Here is a 27,793-nt window from a genome sequence, read left to right as displayed (position 1 = left end):
ATAAAAGTCTATAGCTCATACATTGCTTTCAGGTAACACTTTCCTACAACCCTCCAAATTTTGGTTTCCTCATTGATTTGACAACAGGTACCTGTCTTCGACCTGCCAGAAACCCCACACAGGGAAGCTCGTATCCCAGCAGCCTCCTAGATATTCTAGTCTACCAACACCAATTGTGCAGAGAATCTACAAAGAAGAACTAGTGATGGACTTATCATCCTGGAGCTTCAATTATGTCAGCAGTTTCTATTCAAAGTACTAGTTTGCTTCCATCATTATGGAAGTCAATATTATACTACACTGTTGCTCCAGATTAAACTAACCATTTCATAATGATTTTTTCAATATCTAGGTGATCTTTCATCTCACTATCTCTAATAGAATACTCCTTTCCATTGCAAATTATCTTAATGCTACTTTTCCAAAAACACATGAGCATCTGTAAACTTGCTGTACTGCAATAATTGCATTTTTGCACTAACATTTAGTGTAACCAATTTTCAGAATATAAGTTTGAAAGTAATCAGGACTAGTTACCTTTGTTGATTTTTCCCCATCTCTACCTGTCAACAGTAGACTCCACTTCCAGTAAGCTGACCTCAGCTAGATCAGCTTAGACCAAGGATTGAAGCTGGGACCAGGGACAATCACAACAACTTATACTAAAGGAGGCAGAGGTGCTGATTGTTGGCAAATTGACTCTGATTGGCCGAGGCATTGCCATAGGGAAAACAATGAGAAAATATAGGCTCCCCAAGCTCTGGGATAATTCACAAACAGTGCAAAGTGTTAACATATTCCTTTTGCTTGAAGAGAATGGGTCCCTGCATGTGAATGTATGTCACTTCTAGCAAACATAAATTAGTCACGTTATGAGCTTGACTGATTATCTTAAATTGTTTTTTTGGTGTAACTGTTAGCGCACTCAGGATTATTCAGCAAGTGCCTCCCAATCTCAGAATCACATTTAAAAGTGGACGTTTGGTTTTCGGTTTTGCAAGTGCTTATTGTGAACAACTGAAGGAGCATGCTGTTCCATTGCTTTCTCCATGGCAACATCTTGGCCAGAGTTGACTTGCCAAGCAATCAGCACTCTTCTCCTGTAGTATAAATTGTTGTGAACGTTTGAAATTTGACATTTGTGTGTCTGTCCTGGTGAGTAAAAGGTGAAAAGCTTCGGTAACGTATCTCTTTTCAATGAAAACTATTTACTACTAGTGTCCTCCCCTCAACAAGTGCTAAATCTCTACTCCAAAAAATAGGTAGGTTGGGATCATATCAAAGATTAAAATTTTAATTAAAAGCCCTAGAATCGGAACTGAACTCATCTATTGCCAGTTTTAAAAAGGTGGTGGGATGGGGATATTATATAATTTAACTATCATAATGAGGCTGGGTGCCTTCATTTTGACAGCCATTCCATTTTAACCACAGGCAGCCAGGTTTCCCAGGCCTTGGGAAACTCAGCAGCTTAAATGGAGGCAAGGAGGTTTCAATCAATGAGGTAAATGCCTCTGCAGCATTGCTTGTGGGTCAGGAGGGGAAAAAAAAAACAAAAAGTGCTTCTTCCAAGGGCCAAGCTACCCAGTAAACCACCCACCTCCAATGCCACAGGAATTTGTCTGCTTCTTCCCCCCCTTCCCCTACTCTGACCATCTTACTGCAACTAGGATCCTCCCCCACCCCCCGCCACCACGATCTCTTACTCCCCTAATACACATACCTGCTCTTGAAGCCTGCTTCACAGGACCGAGGCCTTCTCGCCCAAACCAACCACACAACAGCAAACCCCCATTTCCTCCAACAGAATGCGCTTGTGTCTAAAATCCAGACTGACATTTCTAAAGCAGGCGCTCAATAGGAGATCAGCAGTTCTGACATTTTACAACATTTACATGTGAAAGCTGTTTTCATGACTAATATTTCGTTAAGCTATTCTTCAAAAAAAAATGCTGCTGGCTGTCTCAAATACTGAGGCTCAACAGCAAAGCTAAATTGGTGCAACTTTATAAATTTACCATCAGATAAAGCTGAATTATTTGCATTAAGTGCAAAATGTTTCATGTGACCTAAAAGTTTGTGTTTAATGTGTTACTACTGTTCAAAGTCAACTCTGCAGGAAATATAGTGTAGTTCAAACTACATCGCTAGGTAGAGCATTAAAATAAACAACCAACAATTGTTCACACTGTTTTAGATCATTTCCACCTGTGCTGCAATATTCTAGATTCAAAAGTTTGTTTTATTAGTGTATACACTGAAGCTTCCAATCCATGTATGTGTCAGACATGTCACTGTTCAGTCCCCACAAAATAAGCTGCTTTCATTGGAAATGTTGTAATATAATTAATCAAACAATCTGAAATGTGACGCTTTGGCTTTAGACCAGGCATGCAGTAATGCATTAAGATTTGCACTAGCAACTATTAAGTGCACCTTCTGGAAGAAAGGGGAAGAATATTCTGCATCAGAAGAAAAAAAATTCTACTATTTTCTATGGGAGACAGTGTGTTTCAAAACCTTATAAAACTGAAGTATTTCAACAAGATTTTTACTCAATTATAAAACGATTTATGAAAACTGGTGTTCCGTTGACACAGTTGGTAACATCTTGACTTCTGAATCACGTGGCCAAAGGGTTGCAAATCGACAGTAATTGGATATATCTAGGCTGATAATCCAGTGCAACAGTGCTGCACTGTTGGAAGTGCTCATCTTCAACTGAGATATTTAATTCAGGCCAATTTGCTTGTTCTGGTAGTTCCTAATGGATGTTAAAGATGAAATAGCACCTGTTGCAGAAGACTCTTTTGGTGTCTTGGCTAATATTTCTTCCTCAACTACCACGAACAAAAATATATAAAAAGGACTTGCATTTATATAGCACTTTTCACAACCACCAAACACCTCAAAAGCACTTTACAGTCAATTAAGCACTTTTTGAAGTGCAGTCATTGTAGTAATGTAAGAAAACTCTAAAGCTAGATCAACCAATTTATCTTACTGCCGTTTGTGAACTCTTACTCTGCCCAAAATGGCTGCAGTATTGACCTATATAACAGTAGACACTGCTCTCCAAGTAGTAACTAATCCTTGAAATGTTTTAGGCACTTCTTAGCAATAATGGCAAGGTATTATATAATTGCAAGCCTTTCGTAGCCTTCTTCTGAAGTGAATACAAACCGTAACATATTTGAACTCTGAAGTGTAGTTTCGTTGATCCAAAAACCACCTAAAAAGATTCTGCAAGTTATTACTTATTGTTTTTAAACTTTACAGGCATAACATTTTTTTTTTTTTAAATTGAGAATTTTTCCTGCATTCAGTACTGAAAGTTAGATCTGATTTAATGAAATGACCTTGTATAAATTCTCACGAGATCCACTGAGCTTCAATATCACCTCCAGAGGAATGAAATCCCTTTTCTTTTCAACATTACACATTTCTGAGACTTCCAAACCAACCAACTTGCACCATCCGAGTTGCAATCTCATTGCAAATTGTCTATTGTATGTCAGGAACTTGCACCCACAAGAGATTGAACTAAAAGGACTCCAAACTAAGAATTCATTGTCAACTGATTTCAGCTTTGCACAGACATCAAACATACATTGTAAAGCTGCAATTTTATTTTGCCTACTTGAGTTAGATAAAAGACTGTCGATTGCAAATATTTAATTATATCACTAGATTATTCAATTATTCATTAACGTAATAAATTTATTTCATATTTTAAACTTTAGAAACAGCATCCACTATTATGCTATGTCACCTGTAAACCAAGAGGTACAAAATAGTCCCATGCATAATGAATTACAAAATAGGGTTAACTGTTAGGTTTTCCAGACATTACCAAACTATTAATATTTCAAGGCAAGGACTGACCCCCTCAAAGATTTAGGGAATTGGAACTCAACTACAAATGATTGGAACTGAAGCAAATCTAGGAAAACTTCAAAATTTGCAGTTGATACAAAATTTGGAAGCATTGTAAACTGTGAGGACGACAGTGTAGAACTTCAAAAAGATATAGACAAGTTGGTGGAATGGGCAGATAGGTGGCAGGTGAAGTGCAATGCGGAGAAATGAGGTGATACATTTTTGTAGGAAGAACATGGAGAGACAGTATAAAATAAAGGGTGCTACTCTAAACGAGGTGCAGGAACAGAGGGCCCCGAGTGTATGTGTATAAGTCATTAAGGTTGGCAGGACATGTTGGGAGAGCAGTTAAAGCATATAGTATCTTAGGTTTTATAAATAGGGACATAGAGTACAAGAGCAAGGTTATGCTGAACTTGTGTAAGACACTAGTTAGACCTCAGCTGGAGTACTGCCTACAGTTCTGGGCACCACATTTTAGGAAGGATGTGAGGACATTGGAGAGATGGCAGAAGAGGTTTACGAGAATGACTCCAAGGATGAGAAACATCAGTTATGAAGATAGACTGCAGGATTTGGGTCTCTTTTCCTTGGAGAAAAGGCTAAGAGGAGCTTCGATAGAAGAAATATTCAAAATCATGAGGGGTCTGGACAGAATAGACAGGAGGAAACTGTTCCCACTCATGAAAGGATCGAGAATGAGGGGGCACAGATTTAAAATAATTGGGAAAAGCAGGGAAAAGCAGCAAAAGCGATATTTTACACATCACGTGGTGAGAGCGTGGAATGCACTAGCTGAGAGTGTGGTGGAGGCAGGTTCAGTTGAGGCATTCAAGAGGAAATCAGATAATTATTTGAAAAGAAACAATGCACAGGGTTACAGGGAGAAGGCAGGAGAATGGCACTTGGTGAAATGCTCATTCGGAGAGCTGGTGCAGACACGATGGGCTGAATGGCCTCTTTCTGCACTGATAAAATTCTGTGATAAACTGTGGTTCAAACTTCAGCATGCTTCTTAATATTGAAGACACAGTATTGACACCTTTAATGCACATAGTGGAACTCTGACATGTGAACCAAAAAGCAATGAATAATTTAAGCCTCATTCTAGTTATATTTCATAAGAGCTGTTGAACACTTTATTCATCTTAGACAAACTGCACAAAAACGATTGTGTTTGTTTATGGCAGAAAACTTCTGTGACAATTCTGTGAAGTTATCACTTGGCGGTAGTGTAGTTGTGTATATTTAGAACTAAAAAGACATACATTGAAAGGCTGGGAGATTAGAGAAACTGGGATTTCTCATTAGAACAGAGAAGGTTAAGGGAAAATTTAATTAGGAAGTATTCAAATTTATGAGAGGTTGAATCAATTAACCTTTTAACCCTTTATTCACAAGTTCTGAAATGATTTGAAGTGATAACCCTTATTGGTGACTGTGGTTATATTCTATTCACTATAAGAAAGACTTAACATTTGCCAATGTCTGAACAGTAGAATCAAAGTGCAATCGTATTAAAACTACAACCCGAATGGAAGCATGATCTCCATGTAACTACTCTCTGGCCATGCCTCAGGTACCGTCACATCAGTCAAGGCAGCTTGTAAAACCTCCACAATCTCTGTGCTCGGGGATTTCTTCTTATGCTTTCTTTACACAATGAAGCCTATGGGGAGGGATTTAACCAAATCATTACCTCACTATTATTTGAACAGCCCAATTACAAAATTGGTCATTGGATCATATGGCTGCTCAAGCCAGGTCAAATTCTCAAGATCTCTGGGCTTCCCACACTCCGAGATCTATCAGCTTGTGAACATTCTAATGCTGGTGCCTGGCCAAACCAAGGGAAATGTGGTGGCCTAGGCACCCAGTTATTTTGCCTTGGCTCAAACACACATCTGAGCTATTGAGATGTTGCTAAAGTGTTTACCTCCTAGTTCCCGCATAGCAAGCTGCCCGTTTTTAATGCTCTGCTAGATTTTCTGCCGAAGTTTACTCTTTCACCATTAAGTCAATGAAGGCCTAAATAGTTCAATATAAGATTAATTAAATTAAAGAAAAGTACAGCCATTGTTTATAAATTAGTTTTTGTTAATTACAAGAAAATACGATGTAGGGATTTTCCAAGATTCTTACGCAGGTGGATTGGTAACCGGGACATAAGATTTAAGACAATTAACAAAAGAACCAGAGGTGAGATAATTATAATTTCCTGGTCTAAAAACTGTGAAATGCATTGTCTGAAAGGATGGTGGACACAGATTCAGTACAGTAGTAACTTTCAAAATGGAATTGGATATTTAAGAGCAAAAGAAACATTTGCAGGGCTCTCAGGGAAAAAGCAGGAAAGCGGGACTAATGGCTAACTCTTTCAAGGAGCTAGCACATGCATGATGGCAGAATGGCATACTTCAGTACTACAAGAATATGATTGACAATGAAACTATACTAATGCAAATCAACTGATATACTGTGGAATTTTAGCATTCATTGCACTGGTAGAAAGACTAGATGGAAGGCAGTCATTTGAATTTAAAACCAAAAAACAGTAAGCAAAGAAACACAGTAAATCAGCTTGCTGTGAAGTCTAAATCAGGGCTGCTATATATTAGATTAACAGCCAAAAAGGTTTCCATAACCAAATCTTGAGAAATTTCAGAATTATAGCATTGCACTGGAAACATCACCTGTAACACCTTCTGCCACTGTGCCCCCAACAATCCTCCTCCCCCTGCCCAACCAATAAACTCAAAATAATTTTATCTTGTTTTCCTGTTTAATGCCACCCCTACCCCCCACAACTCAGTTTGTCCCGTGTTGAGTGGGAGATAAACAGAAATAACCAGTAGCTTACAGGATTAACTTGACCAGTCACCACGAGGTCGGCTTCTGAAATTAAATCTCCCCTTTACTTTCTCTCCACTACATTGTCAAAGCATCTCAGAGAGTAAGCACTCACTATCAGCAAGGAAAGGCTCCCATGTAGAGGTGTATAGAGATGTAAACTGCTTTTGACATCTTTTATATGAGTTGAATGCGTCTTTCAAGGGTCATATTGATTGCAGATCTTAATATACCAAATGCTTCATGCAAATTCACATATTGGACATTGAAAATTTCAACTCCAGTTCTCTCTCACAATCTTCAACAAAGTAAACTGCTCAAGGTGTCAATCCTGGCTCAGTGCTCGTACTTGCAGCAAAGTCAGAAGAATCAAGTTCAAGCCCCACCCTAAAGTCTTGTGCACACAAACCAGGTTGATAGTTCAGTCTAGTACTAAGGGGAATGCCATGCTGTTGGAGTTGAAATCTTTCCGACGTCAAACTAAGATCCTGTCAGCCACGTCAGGAGATCTCTTTGCACTTTTTGAAGAAGAGCAGTGAAGTTCTCCCAGGGTTCTGACCAACACTTATCACTGTAAACATCATTAAAATAGATTATGACTATTTATGGCTTTGCAGTTTGCTCCTTGCTGTACACAAATTGGATGCTGTGCTACCTTACATTACAACAATGACTACACTTCAGAAGTATTTAATTGGCTATAAAGCTATTTGGAATGATCAGAGGTTATGAAAGCTGCTGTAGAAATGCAAGTTCTTCCAATGGGATCAGATCTCAACAGTTAATCCCCACCCGATAGGTACCACACTCTAGCTTTGTAACCCTAGTCAACTTGCTTCTAAAATTAAAATTTGATCAAGTTCCGCTACATTCTCCTCTCAAGATACTCATCATGCAATTAGACACACATTGCCAAGCAGTGGGAACCGTTTACATGATGCAACAAATCAAAACAATTTCATTTAGGCTTTCCATAATGAACCGACTAGCCCTGGTGAGTCATGTTGAACATGAATGAAGATACTTAGCACACTATCAATTTTTTAAAAAGGTTATTAATTGGGTTTTTCCTTAAGTCTTGCATTTCCTAGAAACAACACTGATGCAGCAGCTAGAAAGCAGAGTACATATCAGCATTGTTCTAACCAACTTGCACAGAACAGTTATTAATTCAAATTTTGTAGAGGTCATGAAGAATATGCCAAATGACAAAGTCCAGGAAGCAAATAGTTTATAGCAATGAGTTAACAATCTGCATGAGTACGTTTTGATACTGTAATGACTTATATTGTAAGGTATATTAATAAACAAATTCTTTTCACTTTTGATTAAATGTACAGAGAAACGACCATTAAAGAGGGAAGCCATTTTCTGAAAGCTTTCTTCACTCCTAATTCTATGCATTGCATAACCTACCACAGCAGTTACTTAACTTCCCAATGGAGATTATAGAGCTGGAAGAGGCAGAGTCAGAGCATGACGACACCATGGAGAGATTTGAAGACAATAATGAGAATTTTAAAACTGTCGCATTGCCGAACTGAGGGCAAATTTAGCAGAGATAAATACAGGGGTCATGAGCAGACAGGATACAGGCAAGTTAGGATACAGGCTACACAGTTTCAGATGAGCTCCAGTTTATGGAGGGTGAAAGGTGGGAGGTTGGCCAGGAGGGCGTCAGAACAGTCGAGTCTGGAGATAAAGGCCTGGATGAGGATTTCAACAAATGAGCTTGAACAGGGACGGATATGGGCAATATTACAGAGGTGGAAATAGTTGGTCTTAAGACAGCACACGTGGGCCAGAAACTCAGCTCAGGATCAAACCAAGATTGCGAACAGTCCAGTTCAGTCTCAGACAAAGGCCACGAAGTAGGGTAGAGATAGCAGCTGGAGAACACAGCTTGTGGCAGAGATCAAAGACAATGGCTTCATCATCCTAATATTTATTTGTAGGAAATTTCTGCTCATCCAATACTGGATGTCAGAAAAACAGTGTGATAAATCAACAGTAGTGGAGGAGTCGAGAGAGGATATGGTCACAGAGTTGGGTGCTGTCTGCATACATGTGGAATATAGCATTGTGCTTTCAGGTGAGGTCACCCTCACCATTTCTGTTTATCTCCCACTCAACACAGGACAAACTGAGGTGGAGGGGGGAGGGTGGCATTAAACAGGAAAACAAGATAAAATTATTTTGAGTTTATTAGTTGGGCAGGGGGAGGAGGATTGTTGGGGGCATGGTGGCAGTGATGTAGTTTGACATTGCCCACAAATATAACCAGTCACGAGTGCCCAATAAGTGAATTAAATGTGGCAGATAAGTTATTCATTTATCGGGATAACAATGAACTGCTTTCATCCAGATAAATGTTCAAAATTTCAGAATCACAGAATCTCACAGTGCAGAAGAGGCCCTTCAGCCCATCGAGTCTGCACCGACACGTGAAAAACCTGACCTACCTACCTAATCCCATTTACCAGCACTTGGCCCATAGCCTTGAAAATTATAATGTGCCAAGTGCTCATCCAGGTGCTTTTTAAAGGATGTGAGGCAACCTGCCTCCAACACCCTCCCAGGCAGCGCATTCCAGACCATCACCACCCTCTGGGTAAAAAAGTTTTTCCTCACATCCCCCCTAAACCTCCTGCCCCTCACCTTGAACTTATGTCCCCTTGTGACTGACCCTTCAACTAAGGGGAACAGCTGCTCCCGATCCATCCTGTCCATGCCCCTCATAATCTTGTACACCTCGATCAGGTCGCCCCTCAGTCTTCTCTGCTCCAACGAAAACAACCCAAGTCTATCCAAAACAAAAACAGAATTACCTGGAAAAACTCAGCAGGTCTGGCAGCACCGGGGGAGAAGAAATCAGTTAACATTTCGAGTCGTCACGACCCTTCGGCAGAACTGAAGCATAGTTAGGAGAAAGGTGAAATATAAGCTGGTTTAAGGTGGGGGGGGCGGGGGGGAGAGAGAAGTGGAGGGTGTGGTGATTGTGGAGATAAGCAAGCAGTGATAGGAGCAGATAATCAAAAGATGTCACAGACAAAAGGATCAAAGAGGTGTTGAAGGTGGTGATATTGTCTAAGAAAAGTGCTAATTAAGAATGGAAGACAGGACACTCAAGGTACAGCTCTAGTGGGGGTGGGGTGGAAAGACTAACAAAGTTTTAGTTTTAGATTTAAAAATAATGGAAATAGGTGAGAAAAGAAGAATCTATATAAATTATTGAAAAAAAAGGGAGGGGGGAGAGACGGGGTGGGGATGGGGGGAGGGGGAGTTTAAGATCTAAAGTTGTTGAATTCAATATTCAGCCCGGAAGGCTGTAAAGTGCCTAGTCAGAAGATGAGGTGCTGTTCCTCCAGTTTGCGTTGGGCTTCCAAGTCTATCCAACCTCTCTTCATAACTTAAATGTTTCATCCCAGCCAACATCTTGGTGAATCTCCTCTGCACCCCCTCCAGTGCAATCACATCCTTCCTATAATGTGGCGACCAGAACTGCACACAGTACTCCAGCTGTGACCTCACCAAGGTTCAATACAACTCCAACATAACCTCCCTACTTTTGTAATCTATGCCTCGATTGATAAAGGCAAGTGTCCCATAAGCCTTTTTCACCACCCCACCTTCAGAGATCTCATATAGGTTAGAGTTTCCTCCTTAAACCCCTCTGCCTCTTCTATTAAGACACCCCTTGAAAACACCTCACAGCTATCCAAACAATTCCGTGGTTCGTAATCACTCATTGACAATAGCACTTGCGAACTGCTTCGACACTTTTACTATGCTAAAGGAACTACCCAAATGCAGGTTGTAGTAAAATAGACCACTGCACCATGAATTGCAAAGCCAAAAAAAATATTGAAATAGAAATAAGTAAATAACCATAGGGGGGATAAAAAGATGGAGAAGAGGAAGGGAGTCAAGCTATTCTGTGTTGCAGCATTCCAAAGCACTACAATATATTTATTTTATTGACTCGACTGCAAGAGTGAGTGGGTGCAATTTCAGCTGCAGGGCAGCAATTCAGGTGGCTACAATGTTGATAAGTTTTCAAGTTTAAGCTTCTTCTCATATTCCCACAGTAGTATCACTACAGTAACGCAGGCACCAACCAAGCCCTCTGAATTAAGTAATGACAGATGCACACATTAAAAAGATGTGAGACAAGAAATATACTTTCTGCCCACATTATACAATAAAATAAAACAAATTAGAAAATACAGTAAGTAGTCCTAGATAAAGATTATGTTAAAGATAGCAAGGCTGTGAGGAATTATAAAAAGGAAAGAGCAGTTTTAAGAAAAAAAATGAAGATTAAGGTTGCATTTAGATTACAATTACAAGGATGTTTAGTTAGGGATGTTCAATCTAGCACTGCATTAAGTGTATTAAATTAAATATTTGATTAAAAAAAGTTTTATCATAATGATTTGCTATACAAATGATATAAAGAAAATAACTGCACCCTTATAAGAAGCCTACTGTTGGTTGCAGTGCACTGTGCAATGAAGGAAATGACTGAAAGGAACCTCCTGTCTTGAACATGTTAAACAACAGAGTATCCACAGACTTCTGCAGTAGAAAATTTCTCCTCATCTTAGTCCAAAATGGCTGGCCCCTCATTCTGAGCCTATGACCCCCTAGTTCCAGACTTGCCAGGCGAGGGAAATATCCTTTCAACATCTCTTTTATCAAGACCTTTAAGAAGTTTATTTCAATGAGATCACCTTCATCCTTCTGAATTCCAGAGAATATAGTCCAAGTCTATTAAATCTCTCTTCAGAGTGCAATCTCCTTATTCAGGACCTGTCTAATAAACATTTTTGCACCCCTTCCAAAGTAACCATATCCTTCTTTAGGTAAGGAGATAAAAAGTGTAAAGAGTACTCCAGGTATGTACTCACGAAGGGCTCCATATACAATTGCCATTAAGACTTCTTCACTTTTAGCCTTTATTACAAAGGGCTTAGAATGCACAATTTGCTTTCCTAATTGCTTGCCGTATCTGCATGTTGCTTTTCTGTGATTCATGTACAAAGGCACCCAGGTCTCTTAGAATACCAATATTTCCCAGTTTCTCGCCATTAAAAAGAATTCTGCTTTTCTATTGTGTTTCCAAAGCAGAAAACATCACACCACCCCACATAATATTCCATCCGCAATGTTCTTGCCCACTCACTAAACCTGTCTATATCTCTTTGAAGCCTCATTGCAGCCTCATCACAGCTTACTTTATCCACCTAATGTTGTATCAGCAAACTTGGACATATTACACTCAGCCTCCTCATCCAAGTAAAAAACAGAAAATGCTGGCACGCTCAGCAAGTCAGGGAGCATCTGTTGAGAGAGAAACAGAATGAATGTTGCAGGTCAATGACCTTTTATCAGAACTGGGAAAGCTTAGAAGTGTCATGGGTTTCAAGCAAGTGAAATGGGGGTGGGGAGAATGTGGGAACAACAACAAAAGCAAAAGGACTATGATAGGGTGGGAGACAGGAGAGATTAAATGACAGTGTTTAAATTGGACAAGTAAAGAAACAAAAGTTATGCCCAGAGGATGTGTGAATGGCAGAATGATGAACAGTTGCCATTCAAATGCAAAAACAAAGGAAAAGCAAACCAAAACCTACAAAGAAAAAGGAAACAAAGTGGGGGCAGAGATTATGGTCTGAAATTTGTTGAACTCAAATGTTGAGTCCAGGAGGCTGGGTCAAAATCCCGGAACTCCCTTCCTAACGGCACTGGGTGTAGCTACGCCATATGGACTGCAGCGGTTCAAGGAGGCAGCTCACCACCATCTTCTCAAGGGCAAGTAAGGATGGGCAATAAATGCTGACCCAGCCAGTGAAGCCCACATCCCGTGAATGAATAAAAAAAAATGTGCCTAATCAGACGTTGAGGTACATCAAGTCTACATTGAGCTTCATTGGACCTAGAGGTCAGTGTGAAACCAAGTGGGGAATTAAAATGACAACTGACTGGAAGCCCAAAGTCATGCCTGAGGGCTGGATGGAGGTTTTCTGCAAAGCAGTCACCCAATCTGTGTTTGGTCTCCCTTAATTTGCCTGATCTACTGAGTATTTACAGCATTTTCTGTTTTTATTTCAGTCCAGCATCTACAGAATTTTGCTTTTATGTCATTTTACTCCTCCTTCTCCAAGTCTTTGATATAGATAGTAAATAGCTGAGACCCAAGAACTAATCATTGTGGTACTCCGCTAGTTAGTCTGTCAACCCAAATGGCCTATTTATTCCTACTCTGTTTTCTATCCATGTCAATATATTTCCCCCAAATCGCATGAGCTCTAATTTGGTGCAAAAACCTCTTGTCTGGTACCTTATAGAAGGCTGTTTGCAAATCCAAATGCACCACATCCACTGGTTCCCCCTCATCTATCATGCTACTTAAAACCTCAATATAATATAAATAATAATACAACTAAAAACAGTTGATTCTATGATCAATCCAAGTAACACATTTGAAGAAGTTTTAGTTTTAAAAGCTTTAAACAACTTCCTTTAAAGCAATAAACATTTACAAAATAAAAAGCTACAGAAACACAAGGACAGTAGTTTGGCAAGGATTAGTTTCTACAGATCAGAAACAGACAAGTTGATGTACTCGAGATGAATTCTTCAGTTAGGCACTACATAACTTTATTGCAATGAGACAAAAACAATTCTGCTGCAGCAAGCAAAATAACTCAACTGTAAAGCATGTACATTGTTCATTACATCTTTAGGGTATATTCATATATTATTATTATAATAGCATTTACCCATTGGAGTTTGAGAACGAGAGGTGATCTCATTGAAACATAGGATCATGAGGGAACTTGATGGGGTAGATACTGGGAGGATCTTTCCATTTGTGGGAAAGACTAGAACTAGGGGGACAGTTTGAGTGTAAGAGGTCTACCATATAAGACAGAGATGAGGAGAACTTTTTTTCTCTTAGAGGGTTATTAGTATGGGGAATTCTCTTCCCCAGGAGGCAGTGGAGGCTGGGTCATTGAATTTACTCAAGGCTGAGTTGGATAGATTTTTGATAGGCAAGACAGTACAGGGTTATCGGGGGCAGACAGAAATGTGGAGTCGTAACCACAGCTTAGCCATGATCTTGCTCAATGGCAGAGCAAGCTCGAAGGGCCGAATGGCCTACTTCTGCTCCCAACTCCTATGTTCCTAGTAAAAGCCAGACTTCTGGAGTCAACACTTGCAGACTTATTAACCAATTTTATGGACACAAGTTTACACAAAGGATATTTTTGTTAAAAAATAAAAGGAAGTATTACAACAAGCACTTTGGATCTTGTACCTTCCACGAGAAAACTTGCAGCTGCCTCCGTACATATCTATTCCATTAGGATTATTAACCTAGACTTCATTTGACTGCAGTTTTGTAACTCCTTTGTACTTAATAGCTAGACAGCATACTGTGGGACTACAAATGAGATCTCATTACAAATAAAAACAGAAAAACTTGGAAATACACCTGCCAGTGTCTGAAGAGAAAATATAAGTTAATACTTCAGACCTGAAACGGCAAGATCAGTAATTGAGTTTAAAAAAGCTGAACAAAAAGGAAATCTATAAAAAGCTTACATAACTTACAGCACTTAGTGAGGAGCGAGACCTAACGTGTTTAACTTTCTTCTTAAGCTGACAAACCTGCCATGCATTTCCAGCATTTTCGATTTATATTTCAGACTTACATTTGCCATTTTTTATATTTCTCTAGGAGTTCTTAGCTATTGAGCCCTCAGCAGGAGGAGCAGATTGATTTTGACAGAAAGTAGTGGTTTTATAGATGTTAGCATCCAAGAGGACAACATAGATAACAAACAAAATGCACATCAATTTAGACGATCAGAAGATGTAACACAGCACTGAAGGCATGAGAGAGAAAGAATAACTAATTGCAGCATCTCTGCTTGAAACATATCAGAGTAACACAGCAGTTATATCCTTAAAGTTTAAGGGACTGTGAATATTGAACACAGGACACGAGAATGAAGAGAAGTAGGCTATTCGACCCATCGAGCCTGCACAGCCATTCAATAAAATCATGGTTGATCTGACTGTGGCCTCAAGTCTACTTTGCTGTCCGTTTCCCACAATCCTTGGCTCCTTTATTGATCAAAAACCTTTAACTCAATCTTGATTGTATTCAATGACCCAGCCTGCATTGCTCTCTTGGAAAGAGAATTCCACAAACTTAACATCTGAAGAAAAAAAAAATCTCCATATCTCAGTCTTAAATGGGAGACCCCCAATTTTTAAATTGTATCCCCTAGCTCTAGACTCTCCCACAAGGGGAAACATCTTCTCAGCATCCACCCTGTCAAGTCCTCTCAGGATCTTATATGTTCCAATAAGATCACTTCTCATTCTTCTAACCCAGACACCCAACCTGTCCAACATTTCCTCATAAGATAACCCTCTGCACCCTCTCACCTGAGGAATCAGTCAAGTGAACCTTCTCTGAATTGCTTCTAATGCAATTATATCCTCCTTTAAATCAGGAGACCAAAACTGTGCACACTACACCAGATGCAGTCTAACAGCTGTACAGCTGCAGCAACATTTCCCTACTTTTATATTTGATCTTCCTTGCAATAAACACCAACATTGAATTTGCCTTCCTAATGACTTGCTGTAACTGCATTCCAACTTTTTCTGATTCATGTACCAGGACATACAGATCCCTCTGTCCATAGAGTTCTGCAGTCTCTCTCCATTCAATTCATATACTGCTTTCCTGTCCTTCCTGCCAATGTGGACAAGTTCACATTTTCCATCTGCCAAATTTTGTCCACTCGCTTAACATATCCAGATCCCTTTATTGACACTACGCCCTTGCAACAACTTACTTTCGTACTCACCTTGGTGTCATCAGAAAATTTAGCAACCATCGATTCGGTCCCTTCATTCATTTTAATATATTATGTAAATAGTTGAGGCCCCAGCACTAATCCCTGTGGCACTCCACAAGTTATAGCCTTCCAGCCCAAAAATGACATTTGTCCCTGCTCTACTTCTTGTTAACTAACCAATCCTCTATCCATGCTAATATGTTATCCCTTATGCCATGAGCTCTTATGTTGTGTTGCAACCTTTGATGTGGCATCTTATCGAATGCCTTTTGAAAGTCCAAGTACACCACATCTACATTGAACGACTGTCTCTTACTTCCACATCTAGTTACATTTTTGGGTGTAACATCGTTACGTACAACCATTTAGTAAATCCATAAATGTGCTGGCTAAGATTTGTGAAGCTAAACCCATTTAACCTGCTGTGACCACATGTCTTTGCGTAGGTAGTGCCACAAGCCTTGTTGGGTTAATTATCAAGCAAGTAGAGGGAAAATTAGACCAGTAATCCAACAAAATGCATTCCTTCACTGCTTAAATATGTTTGGTTTAGCTCCACAGAAAAAATTAGAAAGATCACCTCTTTTACAAAATAGCGAAAGGAAAATAAATTGTGATACAAAAAAAAACTGACGTGAAACATTTCTTCATCAGATCTGAAATCTTAAAATCAACATTGAAGAATATTCCATTTTGATGGTGAGCTTAAAAATGTAGAGTGCTCAATAAGAAAGCTTAAGGTGGTGCCACAAACTTCTTGAAACAGGTAAAGGTCCACTCAGAACTTAAAAACTGTCTGCATATATTCCTAGTACAAATATAATTTGGACAGACCATTCAATGGCAAAATGGAAAAGAGCTTCATAAGTTGCAATTGCTCACTTCAGTAAACCACACATCATTAATGTAGAAGTCATGCAAAAAAACTTTTAATAGTAGTCATAACCATGTAGTGTTAAGAAAAATAAATCACTTCACATTACTAAGCCAGAGTGATTTGTTATGACAAATAGCAGTTATTAACTGGTGCAGTGACACCACAGAATAACCATGTGAATTTTAAATGCAGAGGTTAAAACATCTGAAATACAAACATGTGCACACTTAATTTCACAAATCATGCACCCTATCTCGAATGTTTCCTCTATTTTGGCTTTCAAGCTTCAGAAATTAATCAGAAAACCTAATCCAGAGCTACCAACCTACAACTAATGCCGAATTTGAGCTCTAAACAGGCAAAAAAATGTTAACGTACACAAATTATGACCAAATAATAAGTAGTCCAATTTAGTTTTATGACAAGAAATAATTCACCTACATTAAAATTGAATCCACAGATACCAAGTGACAAGTTCCTTTTTTTTCAATAAAGTTTTATCAAGGATTAAGGAATCAACACACTAAATCCAAATATCATTGAACTGTCAGATGTTAGACGAACTTCACTGAAAATTATAAAAAAAAGTTTTTGGAAAATGTTTCCTTTTGAAATTTCTGAGATATAAGAAAGGAAAAAAAATCAATGTACTGAATAGCTATCATTCATAATCTGCTTGACAGGCTGCTACTGCATTATGAAGACAGGGGTCTAGTTGATTTTTGCCATGTAGGGTCACAGAGCTCTGGAATACATGGTTCTCAAGTAAGAGGATTTGGGATTTAATTATTTTAATGAAATATTTAAGTTTGGTTTAAACACTATTTTAACTTTAAGTCTTTATCCGTTATTTTAAAGAAACCGTTAACATTCTCAATATACTGTTCATCGCACTGAATCGAGACTTAGAACATACAAGTTTTAAAGAGCTCCGTATCTTTACATCATGCAGGGGCTGCTGTATATGGTCACAATTTAAGGCTGAAATTCTGGCGTTATCAAATTACCGGAATGGTGTTTTCAAAGTTTTTCAAGTCAAACCCAAGCTAATTTTCAAACTTCAGATTATTTTAATGTCACATCTTAAACGTACACTATGACTTCGCAGGATTGACTCCGCTAAACACACGCCGTTGCCTCCTCTGACTTCGTAGCAAGCTGTATGACCAAATATATATTTACAAGTGTACGAATCTAAACCAGGGGAATGCAGCTATCACTTTGAGTGGGTTCTCTAACTGATTCTCGTCCATTGCAACAGTAGAGTCGCCCGAAATACCCGCGTCAGCGACCCGCTATCAACCTGAAAGCAACATTAGATATTGAAACTCAACGAGGGGAGAACCTGGACTGACTCGACCCACCGTGGGTGTCAAGTGTGCCTTTTTACCACCCCCCCCCCCCCCCCCCTTCTCCAATACATTAAACAGCAGTAGGGAGCGGAATGTCTCACCCCATTTTTTTTTCCTCCTGCTGAAGACACGCCGATTCTCCGCCTGCTGGGAACGCTTCTCGTTTTATTGCGTTAATGATGGAGATGGTGCCGAGGAGACCCAGGCTCTCTGAAGCCCCAGCTCAGAAAGACATCGGAGTGGATAATTTCGTGCCCCAGACGAGAAAGAGAAGGGGAGGGGGGCGAGAGCTTGCGAGCACCACGGCTAACCTCGTAAAGTCCTCTAGACCCCTTTGCAGTCCGAGTGCCTGGAGGTGGTGGTGGTGGAGGAGGAGGGAATGGGGAGGTGGGGAGGAGAGGGGTGGGGGTGGGAGGGAGGGGGGTGGTTGGGGGGCGGTCACCGATCGCGGCCCCAGCGGCTGCAGAAGCGAAGCGGGAGGGAGGGAGTGACAGCGCGAGGGTGCCGGAGCAAGCCGGGTCAAGATTCCAAAGACACGGCGTTCCAGCCGCTACGTTCCATCCCTTTGTCGGCAACGCTCCGGCTCCAGTTCCGTTCACACACTCTCTCTCTCTGTCTCTGTCTCTCTCTCGCTCACACACTCCAGCACTTATGTCCGTCCATCCTCCGTGCGCCGGACCTTTAAATAAACGTCAGCGCGTCACGGCGTCGCGCCGTCACCCACCTCTGACTCGCCCGCCTCGTTCCGGTTCGGCCTGACGTCAAAGCACAGCAATTATACGATGACGTCAGGACAGCTCCCCACACTTTCTGCTAATTATACACACACACACACACACACACACAGCATCCTGTAATTTCACATGCCCTAGTTTGGATGAAGAACCACCCACCACTGCAGCCTGAGTGGCCCAGGCGGGCACAACAGGAAGTTAGGACGTTGGCAAGGGTAATGAAGCTTCAAATATAAGCCAAGCGCTTTTTTTTTAATTATCTGCTCAGGATTGCAATTTGTGAATAGAGAGCGTTAGGAAATGCAATGGGTGGCTCGATTATATTGTCCTCTCATAGAGATTGCATGTACAGCTTTAATTCCCTTAAACATTACGGAAAATACTGGTTCCAATGTATGTATCTCCAGCGCCTTTGGTAACAATTTACTGCTAACCTCTACAGAACCAATCAGACGCACACTCTGGCTGTTGTATCTTGTGGATCAATGTTCTTATTTCTCTCATTCAGAGCGCCTTCTCTCTGCATGCTGTCATCTCCGCACACATTGAATGGACCAACTCCCCCCCCCCTGATATTACACCTACCTATTCTATCACGTCATCCAGCACGTTCTTCTCTGACTGGTTCTTGACTTATCAACTTCACCTTTTCCGGACATTTACAAGTCCAAAAACTTGTAACTTCCAAATAATTGAACACAAGGACCAGATGTTGGCAACTGTGGCAGATAGCTCAAATCGGTTAAAAAGTGCCCCAATACATGCAATTTTCATTCTGGGTGGGGGGGGGGGGGGGGACAGGTGTGGGGTGGAGTTGGGCCTGTTGAACCCGAAGCAGAACGTAGGCGGCCAAGGGGGTGGGTGAGTGCTGAGGCAGTCAGGTTAGAAGGCCTGCTTCAGTTCTCTGGGACTTTGTCCCAGTTCTTTCAGAAGATATTAGGCCCTCTAGTCCTCACCCCTCACATTCCGTCACCCACCATGCAAGCCCCATGGCCCCCTGCTATCTCAGTGCTAAAGCATGTACCCCACCCAGCCCCTATTCCCCTCATACTCCCATGTCACCTCCATAACACAGTAACCACCATGGGCAGATCTCAGGAGCCATGTGGAGATGATAAACATTAACTTCTAATAATGTGGTACAACTCTCACTCATACACTTAATAGTGAAAAAAACTCCCGTTCATAAAATCCATCCAAGCTTTTAAATCTCCTCAAGTGGTTAATCTCTTATAAAAACAAACACACTTCTATTCAGACTCCATGAAAGACAACTAATCCTTTAATAGTCTCTGTAAACTGTCAATGAAATGGTGAACTCAGAACCTCTGCTGAGATAATTGTAGCTTTAGAAACTCAGCCAAGCATTCATAATGGCATAATAATAGCCTTTGGGGAAATGTCAACAAAACACTCAATTGAAACTGCACTAACAGATGCTAATGATTTTTTCTAAAATGCACCAGATAGTCTGTCAAACAAAACAGCCAAGCAGAGGATTTCTAAAATTCTCACTAACAGCTGCAGCCTGTTCCTTTTAAGTTACTTCAGATCATGACAGTTATACAGACTTTATTCACCCTTCAGAAGCATTTATGTCCACTCCATCAATTCATGTTTCACACACTGTGTGTTAAGGTCCTTCCAACAGCAAAAATGGAATCTGTTTCAACTCAGCACTAAGTTCAAATGGCCCTGCTGAGTTCAGGTTTCCTTCTTGCGTGAATTACGCTCTCCCCCTTTCCCCTACTGGCAAAAAATAGATCTGTCAGAAATGGGAGCAGGACATTTTTAAAGGCCCACAGAGCCTTTCTTTCGACTCTGCAAAAATCCAGCCCACAGTATTATTTTTCCTTATTCTTTCATGAGATGCGGGCATTGCTGGCAAGGCCAGCATTTGTTGCCCATCCCTGATTGCCCTTGAACTGAAGAGCTTGCCACACCATTTCAGAGGGCAGTTATGTGTCAACCACATTACTGTGGGCCTGGACTCACATGTAGGCCAGACCAGGTAAGGATGGCAGATTTCCTTCCCTAAAGGGCATTAGTGAACCAGATGGGTTTTTACAACAATTGATGATAGTTTCATGGTCACCATCACTGAGAATAGCTTTCAATTCCAGATTTTTAAAAATTGAACTTAAATTCCACCAGCTGCCATGGTGGGATTTGAACCCATGTCTCCAGGACATTAGCCTGGGTCTCTGTCAATTTATATAGATTCTTCTTTCCCCACCTATTTCCATTATTTTTAAATCTAAAACTAAAACCTTGTTAGTCTTTTCCACCCCATCCCCACTAGAGCTGTACTTTGAGTGTCCTGTCTTCCAGTCTTAATTAGCACTTTTCTTAGACAAATATCACCACCTTCAACACCTCTTTGATCCTTTTGTCTGTGACATCTTTTGATTATCTGCTCCTATCACTGCTTGCTTATCTCCACAATCACCACACCCTCAACTTCTCTCTTCCCCCCCCGCCCCCACCCCCCCCCACCTTAAACCAGCTTATATTTCACCCCTCTCCTAACTATGCTTCAGTTCTGCCGAAGGGCCATGAAGGCTCGAAATGTTAACTGATTTCTTCTCCACTGATGCTGCCAGACCTGCTGAGTTTTTCCAGGTAATTCTGTTTTTCTCTGGGTTATTAGTTCTGTGATGTTATCACTACACCACCATCTCCAACTGAATTTCTCAGAGAATAAAATCTTTGGCTGGAATTTTCCAGCCTCGATGGCATTGGGTGTCTGGTGGGTGGGGGAGGTGGGGTGCGTGCGGGGCGGGGGTGAGGCAATATGGCTAGAAGGCCAAAAATCAGTTTCATGCTATTGTGAAACCAGTTTGCAATTGTCCACTCCACCCATCAATGACAGGCCGTGTTTCCCACCACTGCACATCAGAAACCAATTTCAATACTTTAGTATCTCATTATAAGCCCTGCTCACCAGAATCATCCCCCATGTGGATTATGAGTTCACATTGGCAAGTTGTAGATTCCCCTCGTGAAAGGTGCCCATGGCGCAATCACTGTTGGAGGCACTCACAGCCCCTTGCAATGTCTTTAATAAAGTTTGGACCAGTATCCACCATGGTTCAAGCTAACAGTGCAACCTTGCAGTGGGTTAGGAGAATGCCTGCGTCTGAGATGAGAGCACAGCATGCAGTCCAATGGCTGAAGCTGCTACCAATCGGTCAAGTGGAGTGGGGTGGGATTTCGGACAGCCAATGAGCGCACTACACAATGGCCATCCAAGTGGTGGCCAGCACTCTCCTGCATGCAGGAAGGGGCCTTCAGACTTAATCAAGAGAGGTTCTTAGGTGATCTATGCTAACCCATGTGTCTCTCTCTTTGATCCTGCAGGAGGAGAACATCAGAATAATGGAACCTGGTGATTTAGTGGCATGGCTCATGGCTTACAGGGAGCAGAGAAGAAGAAAAAGAGAGCGGCGGAGGACCCTGGCTCGGCAAAGGGAGGAGCATCTCCCTCAAGATGAAGGGGTGGCAGGGCCTGTTGCGCACACAGCTGAAGACCCACAGCGAGCTGTCACTCGTAGGCACCTCACAAGACCTAAGGTCTCGATGACGCTTGTCTTTCCTGCAGATAACTGAGAACTAGTGGCACCGAAGACTGCGCATGTTGAGGGAACTGGTCGGTCACATATGCCACCTGCTGCAGGATTTGGCACCACAGGGACATGGAGAGCATCCACTGCCAGTGGCTGTGAAAGTGACTGTGGTGCTCGATTTTTATGCCAGTGACTCCTTCCAGGACTCCACAGGTGACCTGTGAGGGATCTCACAAGCCTCCACACACAAATGTATCCAGGAGGTCATGGATGCCATCTTCGTGAAGGCACAGAACTTTGTGTATTTCGCTCGGGATCAGGAAAGCCAGGAAGCAAGAGCGCTGGGATTTGTGCAGATCTCAGGTTTTCCACAGGTGCAGGGTGCCGTCAACTGTACTCACGTGGAGCTTAGATCCCCGTGGCAACAAGCAGTCAACTACATCAACCGTAACGACTTCCACTCGCTGAATGTTCAGCTGGTGTGTGACCACCACAAACACATCCTAAAGGTCTGTACACGATTCCCAGGGAGCATCCAAGAATCCTAATTTCTTAGTAGGTCTCAGATGCCTGACATCTACCAGGGTCCAGAGAGGCTGCAGGGTTAGCTCCTCGGGGACAAGAGGATGTGGCTGATGACACCTGTGTGGCAGCCTCAGACTGCAGCAGAGAGACAGTACAAAGAGGCTCATGCTGCGACCCAGACTTTGGTGGAGCAAACAATAGGCATTTTGAAAATGAGGTTCCGGTGCCTCGACAGGTCGGGTGGAGCATTGCAATACAGTCCACCGAGGGTGTTGCGCATCATTGTTGCTTACTGCACACTCCACAACCTGGCGCTGCAATGGGGGGAGGACCTGGCTGATGAGGAGATGGAGGAAGTGCATGTCCGAGGGAATGGCGATGATGAGGTCCTCAAAGGCGAGGATGCCAGCGTGAGGCCATCGCACTAGGCGCGCTTGGGAGGCCCTCATTATCGCAAGATTCATGGAGGATGATGACAAGATGCAGTCCTGACATCCTCACCTTGCTTCTGTGAACGTTTGACTTCTGTCTGTCTGATAGCAGCGCACATACCCTCAGTGATTAGGCTTACGTGATGGAGACACAGTGGAGGCCCTAGTAGTCGCTAGATCCCAGGAGGATGATGGTGACATGTAGTGAGGACACTCCATAGATCTTCATATTGCCTCTGAGAATGTCTGACTCCTGTCTGGCTGAGGGCAGCTCACATGGACTCTGTGACCAAGGTCATATCACGGAGACGCAGGCATGAAACTTTAAATGCACTTGATCCTTTGTCCGCCTTCAGCACCTGACCCATTCAGATGCTGAAGAGATGGGGGGCCAACCCCACCTGAAAGGTGCTGAGAGCACACAGAGAGAATGATGGAACTCTGTGATGCCTGCCCACGACATTCTGGCGGCATTGACAAGCACCATTGATGTGCAGGCATCAGTAATGTGTCCAGTGAGTATGAAGCCGGACTATCAGTTTGGTCTGAAGGTTACGCACTGCACAGGGAAGAGGCCCTGGACTGAGACACCTTCCTTTATCTTGTGCAGGAACCAAGGTTTCACATCTGAGTGACACGAACACTGCTCATCAGAACAAGGAGCCATAGGCAAGGAGACATTCTTGGGAGTTTATTTACAATAGTGAACATTATGTACAAGTGATTAACACCCTTGCCCAGACTGTGCAACTAGGGGGCCAACACCTGAAGGGCCCCGGCCTGGTTTTGGGGTCCTGCTGTGGGCCAGCCGCACCCTCCTCGGCCTGTGGAGCTGGACTGCGGGGGTCACAGGAAGAGGGGATTTGGATCGGCCGGACATTCCAGAAGTCACCTGAGTGGATAACCCCAGAGTGTCAAGTTGATGGTCCTCCTCCCCATGGGTCCCCAACGGACCCTGGCTGTCTCCTTGAGGAGAAGGGGAAACTGGAGTAAGATCAAGTTGCCCCGCGCCCCTCTCGCGTTGACACTGTTGGAGGCCAACTATGGCTTCAGCGATGGAGTTCAGCCCACACAGCAGTGCAGGACCGATGTGCTGGACCAAGGTCTCCATGGCAGCTGCCATCGTACCAGTGTTAACCTTGGTGCGTTGGTATGCCGGCACTATCACCTCAGACTGAAGACAGACGGACTCCTCCATTGCTTTGCAATCTGAGGAGTGCAGCGGATATCCCTTCCTGATGTTCTTGAGCTTGCCTTTGCAGCTCCAGCAAGTGAGGTATGACCGAGTCCAGAGGCTCCTCATCTGACTCGGACTCAGCAGATTTCTGGCCTCCAGCAGTTCTCCAAGCACCAGAAACCTGGGAAGACCCTGCTGCCGCCTGCTGTGGATCAGACAGTGCGATGTACTCACCAGAACCAGGCCCCACCAAGATGTGTGTCTCTGCACTGGTGGAAGATGTGGGTGAGCGCTGTGATGGGTCTTTAATTAGGGTGTCATCAGATTCTTCTTCCGAGGTGTCTTCAGGGCTTGAGATGAGGACCTGGCTCATGGACTCCCTTGGCTGCTTCCCAGATGTGCCTGCAGAAGCAAGGAGAGATAATTAGTGCATGGCAGGGAATTGTGGAACAGGGGGACTGACACTCAGGATGGTTGTCTGATGGATGTTGCACTGCTGGGTCCTCACTTGGTTGAGCATCACTGACCTCACCGTCAGCACAGGAATGGTCCAGATCATCACCAGCCAGTTGGATGATTCGATTTTCAAAGTCCGTGAGGACCTTGATTTCGGGTATTCCTCCACCGGTCTGCGAACTCTCCTTGTTGTGTGCCGGCTAGTCCTGTATGAAGACAGGTGGAGTGTAAGCAGGACGCCTGCTAGGACAGATGAGAAGGATGCTTGGCATGTGTAGGCGGTGAGTGATGTCATGGATGGGATGAGGACGTAATCTGCAGGGCAGATGAAGGTGTGTGTGAGACAGTGAATGGTGATGACCCTTGAACTGGCAGTGAGATCCCTGTGGATGTGTGATGGGTTTGTGAGTGTGTGAGTTGAGGGTGATGAGAAGAGTGACTTACCCTGGCGGAACGGAGGAGATCATTCATCCTCCTTCCACACTGGGTGGCTGTCCTCTTTTGCAGGGCGTTGGTGCTGACTACCGCTGCCACCATCTCCCATGTTGGCTTGGTGACCTTGTTTGCTGGTGTTCGCCCAGATCAGGGGTAGAGGACCTCACGGCGGGCCTCCACTGTGTCCAGTATGCACCCAAGAGAGGCATCGCTAAATTTGGGGGTAGCATGTTTCCTCCCTTTGGCAGCCATGATTTTGCAGCATCTTTTGATCCCTTAGAGAGTGCTGGCTCTGTGCAGGGGCACCCTTTAAATATGGCGTCCGGATCATTAAAGGCCTGAGGTGACTGCAAGGCGGGCAAATCAGAGGCCACCTCGCCAGCGATCCAAAGTGTTTCTCGCGCATGCATTATCAAGAGGTGGGATGCGCCGGGAATGGGACAATACGGCGCAAAAAACCCACCATTGTGGCCGGTGGGTAAAACGACTTTTTTCACACCCGCTACCGCACTTAGTGCAAATCTGGGATGATTCCGCCCATGGAATTGTTACAGCACTGAAGGAAGCCATTCAGCCTGCAAGAGAAACTCAGTTAGCCCCACTTACTGGCACTTCCCCTGGTCATGCTTTTGGTTGGGGGAGGGGCTGTCTGGGTAGTAATGGTTGCAGAGGAATGTGTCTAAAGGGTGGATGTTGAGGTTCGGGTCCTCAGGTTTAACATTAGGGTACTGGAGGTGACGATGATGTGGGGGTGTTGCATCTGTTAGGATGGAAGGGCAGGATCATGGTCAGGCACCAGAGGACTTCATGGAGGCAGTTGTAAAAAGTCAGGTTAACGGTGGCCTCTAGGACGGGAGGGGTCAGGGTCAGAATGAGCATGTGCACTTGGATGGTTAAGGGCTCAAGGGGGAGACCAGAGATAAAAGCATAGGGCAGAATTTTCCTGTTGGTGTGCAGGGGCGGGACCCAGACGCCGTGCATAAAATGACGCGCGGTGACGTCGGACGAGCGTCCCGGTGTCACCGCGCACCATTGCGATATTTCGGTGGACGGGCGTGCAATGATCTCCGATGTGTGCCTGCCATTAATTAATGGGCCACTTAAGGCCTTTGAGACACCAATTGATGGCGATTTTTTGCAGCCCGTGCAATCTCGGGCTGTTGCACGGGCACAATGGGCAGGTGGGTAGGAGACATTTGTATAAACCTCATCCATGGGCGGGATAAGCGGGCTCATTGGGGTCGTGAGTGTGCTCTGTCAAATATTTAATTTGGAAAGTAACTGATACTTGCCTGTTTGAGCTGAAATACTTCAAAACACATACCAGCTGCATGGACTGGACTCACAACCTTCAGGTCAGCACTCTGCAGTGAAGAATCGTTCTGGGACCTGCAGATTTCAGGAAGCCTTCTCTTAGCCTGGGAATGGGAGTTGAACTCTCCACTGGAGGCACCTCCTCTGAGGAGGAAGGGAGGGCTAGAAGGGGGAAGAGGCCAGGAGTGCACATACAGCCTCCAGGGGAGCCACCTTTGGGAGGTCAGGCGCAGGCACAAGAGGTGCAGGGCCAAGAGGTAGTCCAAGCCCTCAACTTCTATGCCTCTGGCTCGTTCCAGGCGTCGGTGGGTGATCTTTGCGGTGTCTCCCAATCAGCTGTCCACACTTATGTCAAGCAGGTTACAGACGCTCTGTTCAGGTGCGCATTAACCTTCATCCACTACCGTTGGGACCAGGCAAGCCAGACACAGTGAGCCAGAGGCTTCGCGGCGATTGCTGGCTTCCCCTGCATCCAGGGTGCTATAGACTGTACACATGTGGCTATCAAGGCGCCAGCAGGTGAGACTGGTGCCTTCATCAACAGGAAGGGCTTCCACTCCATGAAGGTGCAGATAGTATGTGACCACAGGATGCAGATTCCAAGTCTGTGCAAGGTACCCAGGCAACTTCCATGATGCCTACATCCTCAGACACGCCCAGGTGCCGGGGCTCTTCAGTGCTCCAGCCTGGCTGGATGGATGGCTGCTCGGTGACAAGGGCTATCCCCTCAGAAGGTGGTTCATGACGCCTCTCCATCATCCAAGAACAGAAGCTGAGCAGCGGTACAATAGGAGCCACACCTCCACAAGGGCTGTGATGGAGAGAACCATTAGTCTTCTCAAAATGCACTTCCGATGCCTGGACCGTTCAGGGGGTGCCCTCCAGTATCCCCCAGATCGTGTATCGCTGATAGTTGCATGCTGTGCTCTCCAAAACCTTGCGCTGGAAAGGGGTGACGCTGTGGGCGAAGAAGATGTAGACGCAGTGGCTGTGGCTGCACACGATGAGTCCAGCAGTGAGTCCGAGGATGAGCACGCACAGGAGAACGCTGAGAGGGTAGGCACTGACCCGGACATACTCCAGGGAGACAGGGACACCTGGGAGGCTTTAATGCAACGAACCTTCAGCTAGCACACCACAGATGGACCTCCAGGACAAGCCTGGGCTGCAGGCTCCATACTCGATTTCTGAGTGCTAAATCTATCTGGATAGGAACATTAACTAAGGGCCTTGTCAATAAAGCTGAATGTCACACAAATCTCTCGTAACATTATTGGTAACCATCCACCCGCAGAAGAAAAGAGGCACCCTCAGC

The 27,793-nt window shown here is 43.5% G+C and overlaps 1 protein-coding gene across 1 annotated transcript in view; it reads right to left on the bottom strand.

Annotated features, from left to right (window-relative positions):
* Positions 1 to 18,515, bottom strand: part of LOC144693480 (homer protein homolog 1-like) — an 86,994-nt gene extending 68,479 nt beyond the window's left edge. The window contains exon 1 of the mRNA XM_078563339.1: positions 17,942 to 18,515. Within this exon, the coding sequence (XP_078419465.1) occupies positions 17,942 to 17,946 (5 nt within the window). The 5' untranslated portion in view covers positions 17,947 to 18,515. The remainder of the gene's footprint in view (positions 1 to 17,941) is intronic.
* Positions 18,516 to 27,793: the final 9,278 nt, after the last annotated feature.

The sequence above is a fragment of the Cetorhinus maximus genome, chromosome 2, assembly GCF_964194155.1.
Source record: "Cetorhinus maximus chromosome 2, sCetMax3.hap1.1, whole genome shotgun sequence".
Lineage (NCBI taxonomy): Eukaryota > Metazoa > Chordata > Chondrichthyes > Lamniformes > Cetorhinidae > Cetorhinus > Cetorhinus maximus.
Note: the sequence above shows the minus strand (reverse complement) of the source record. Positions and strands in the feature narration are given on the sequence as shown.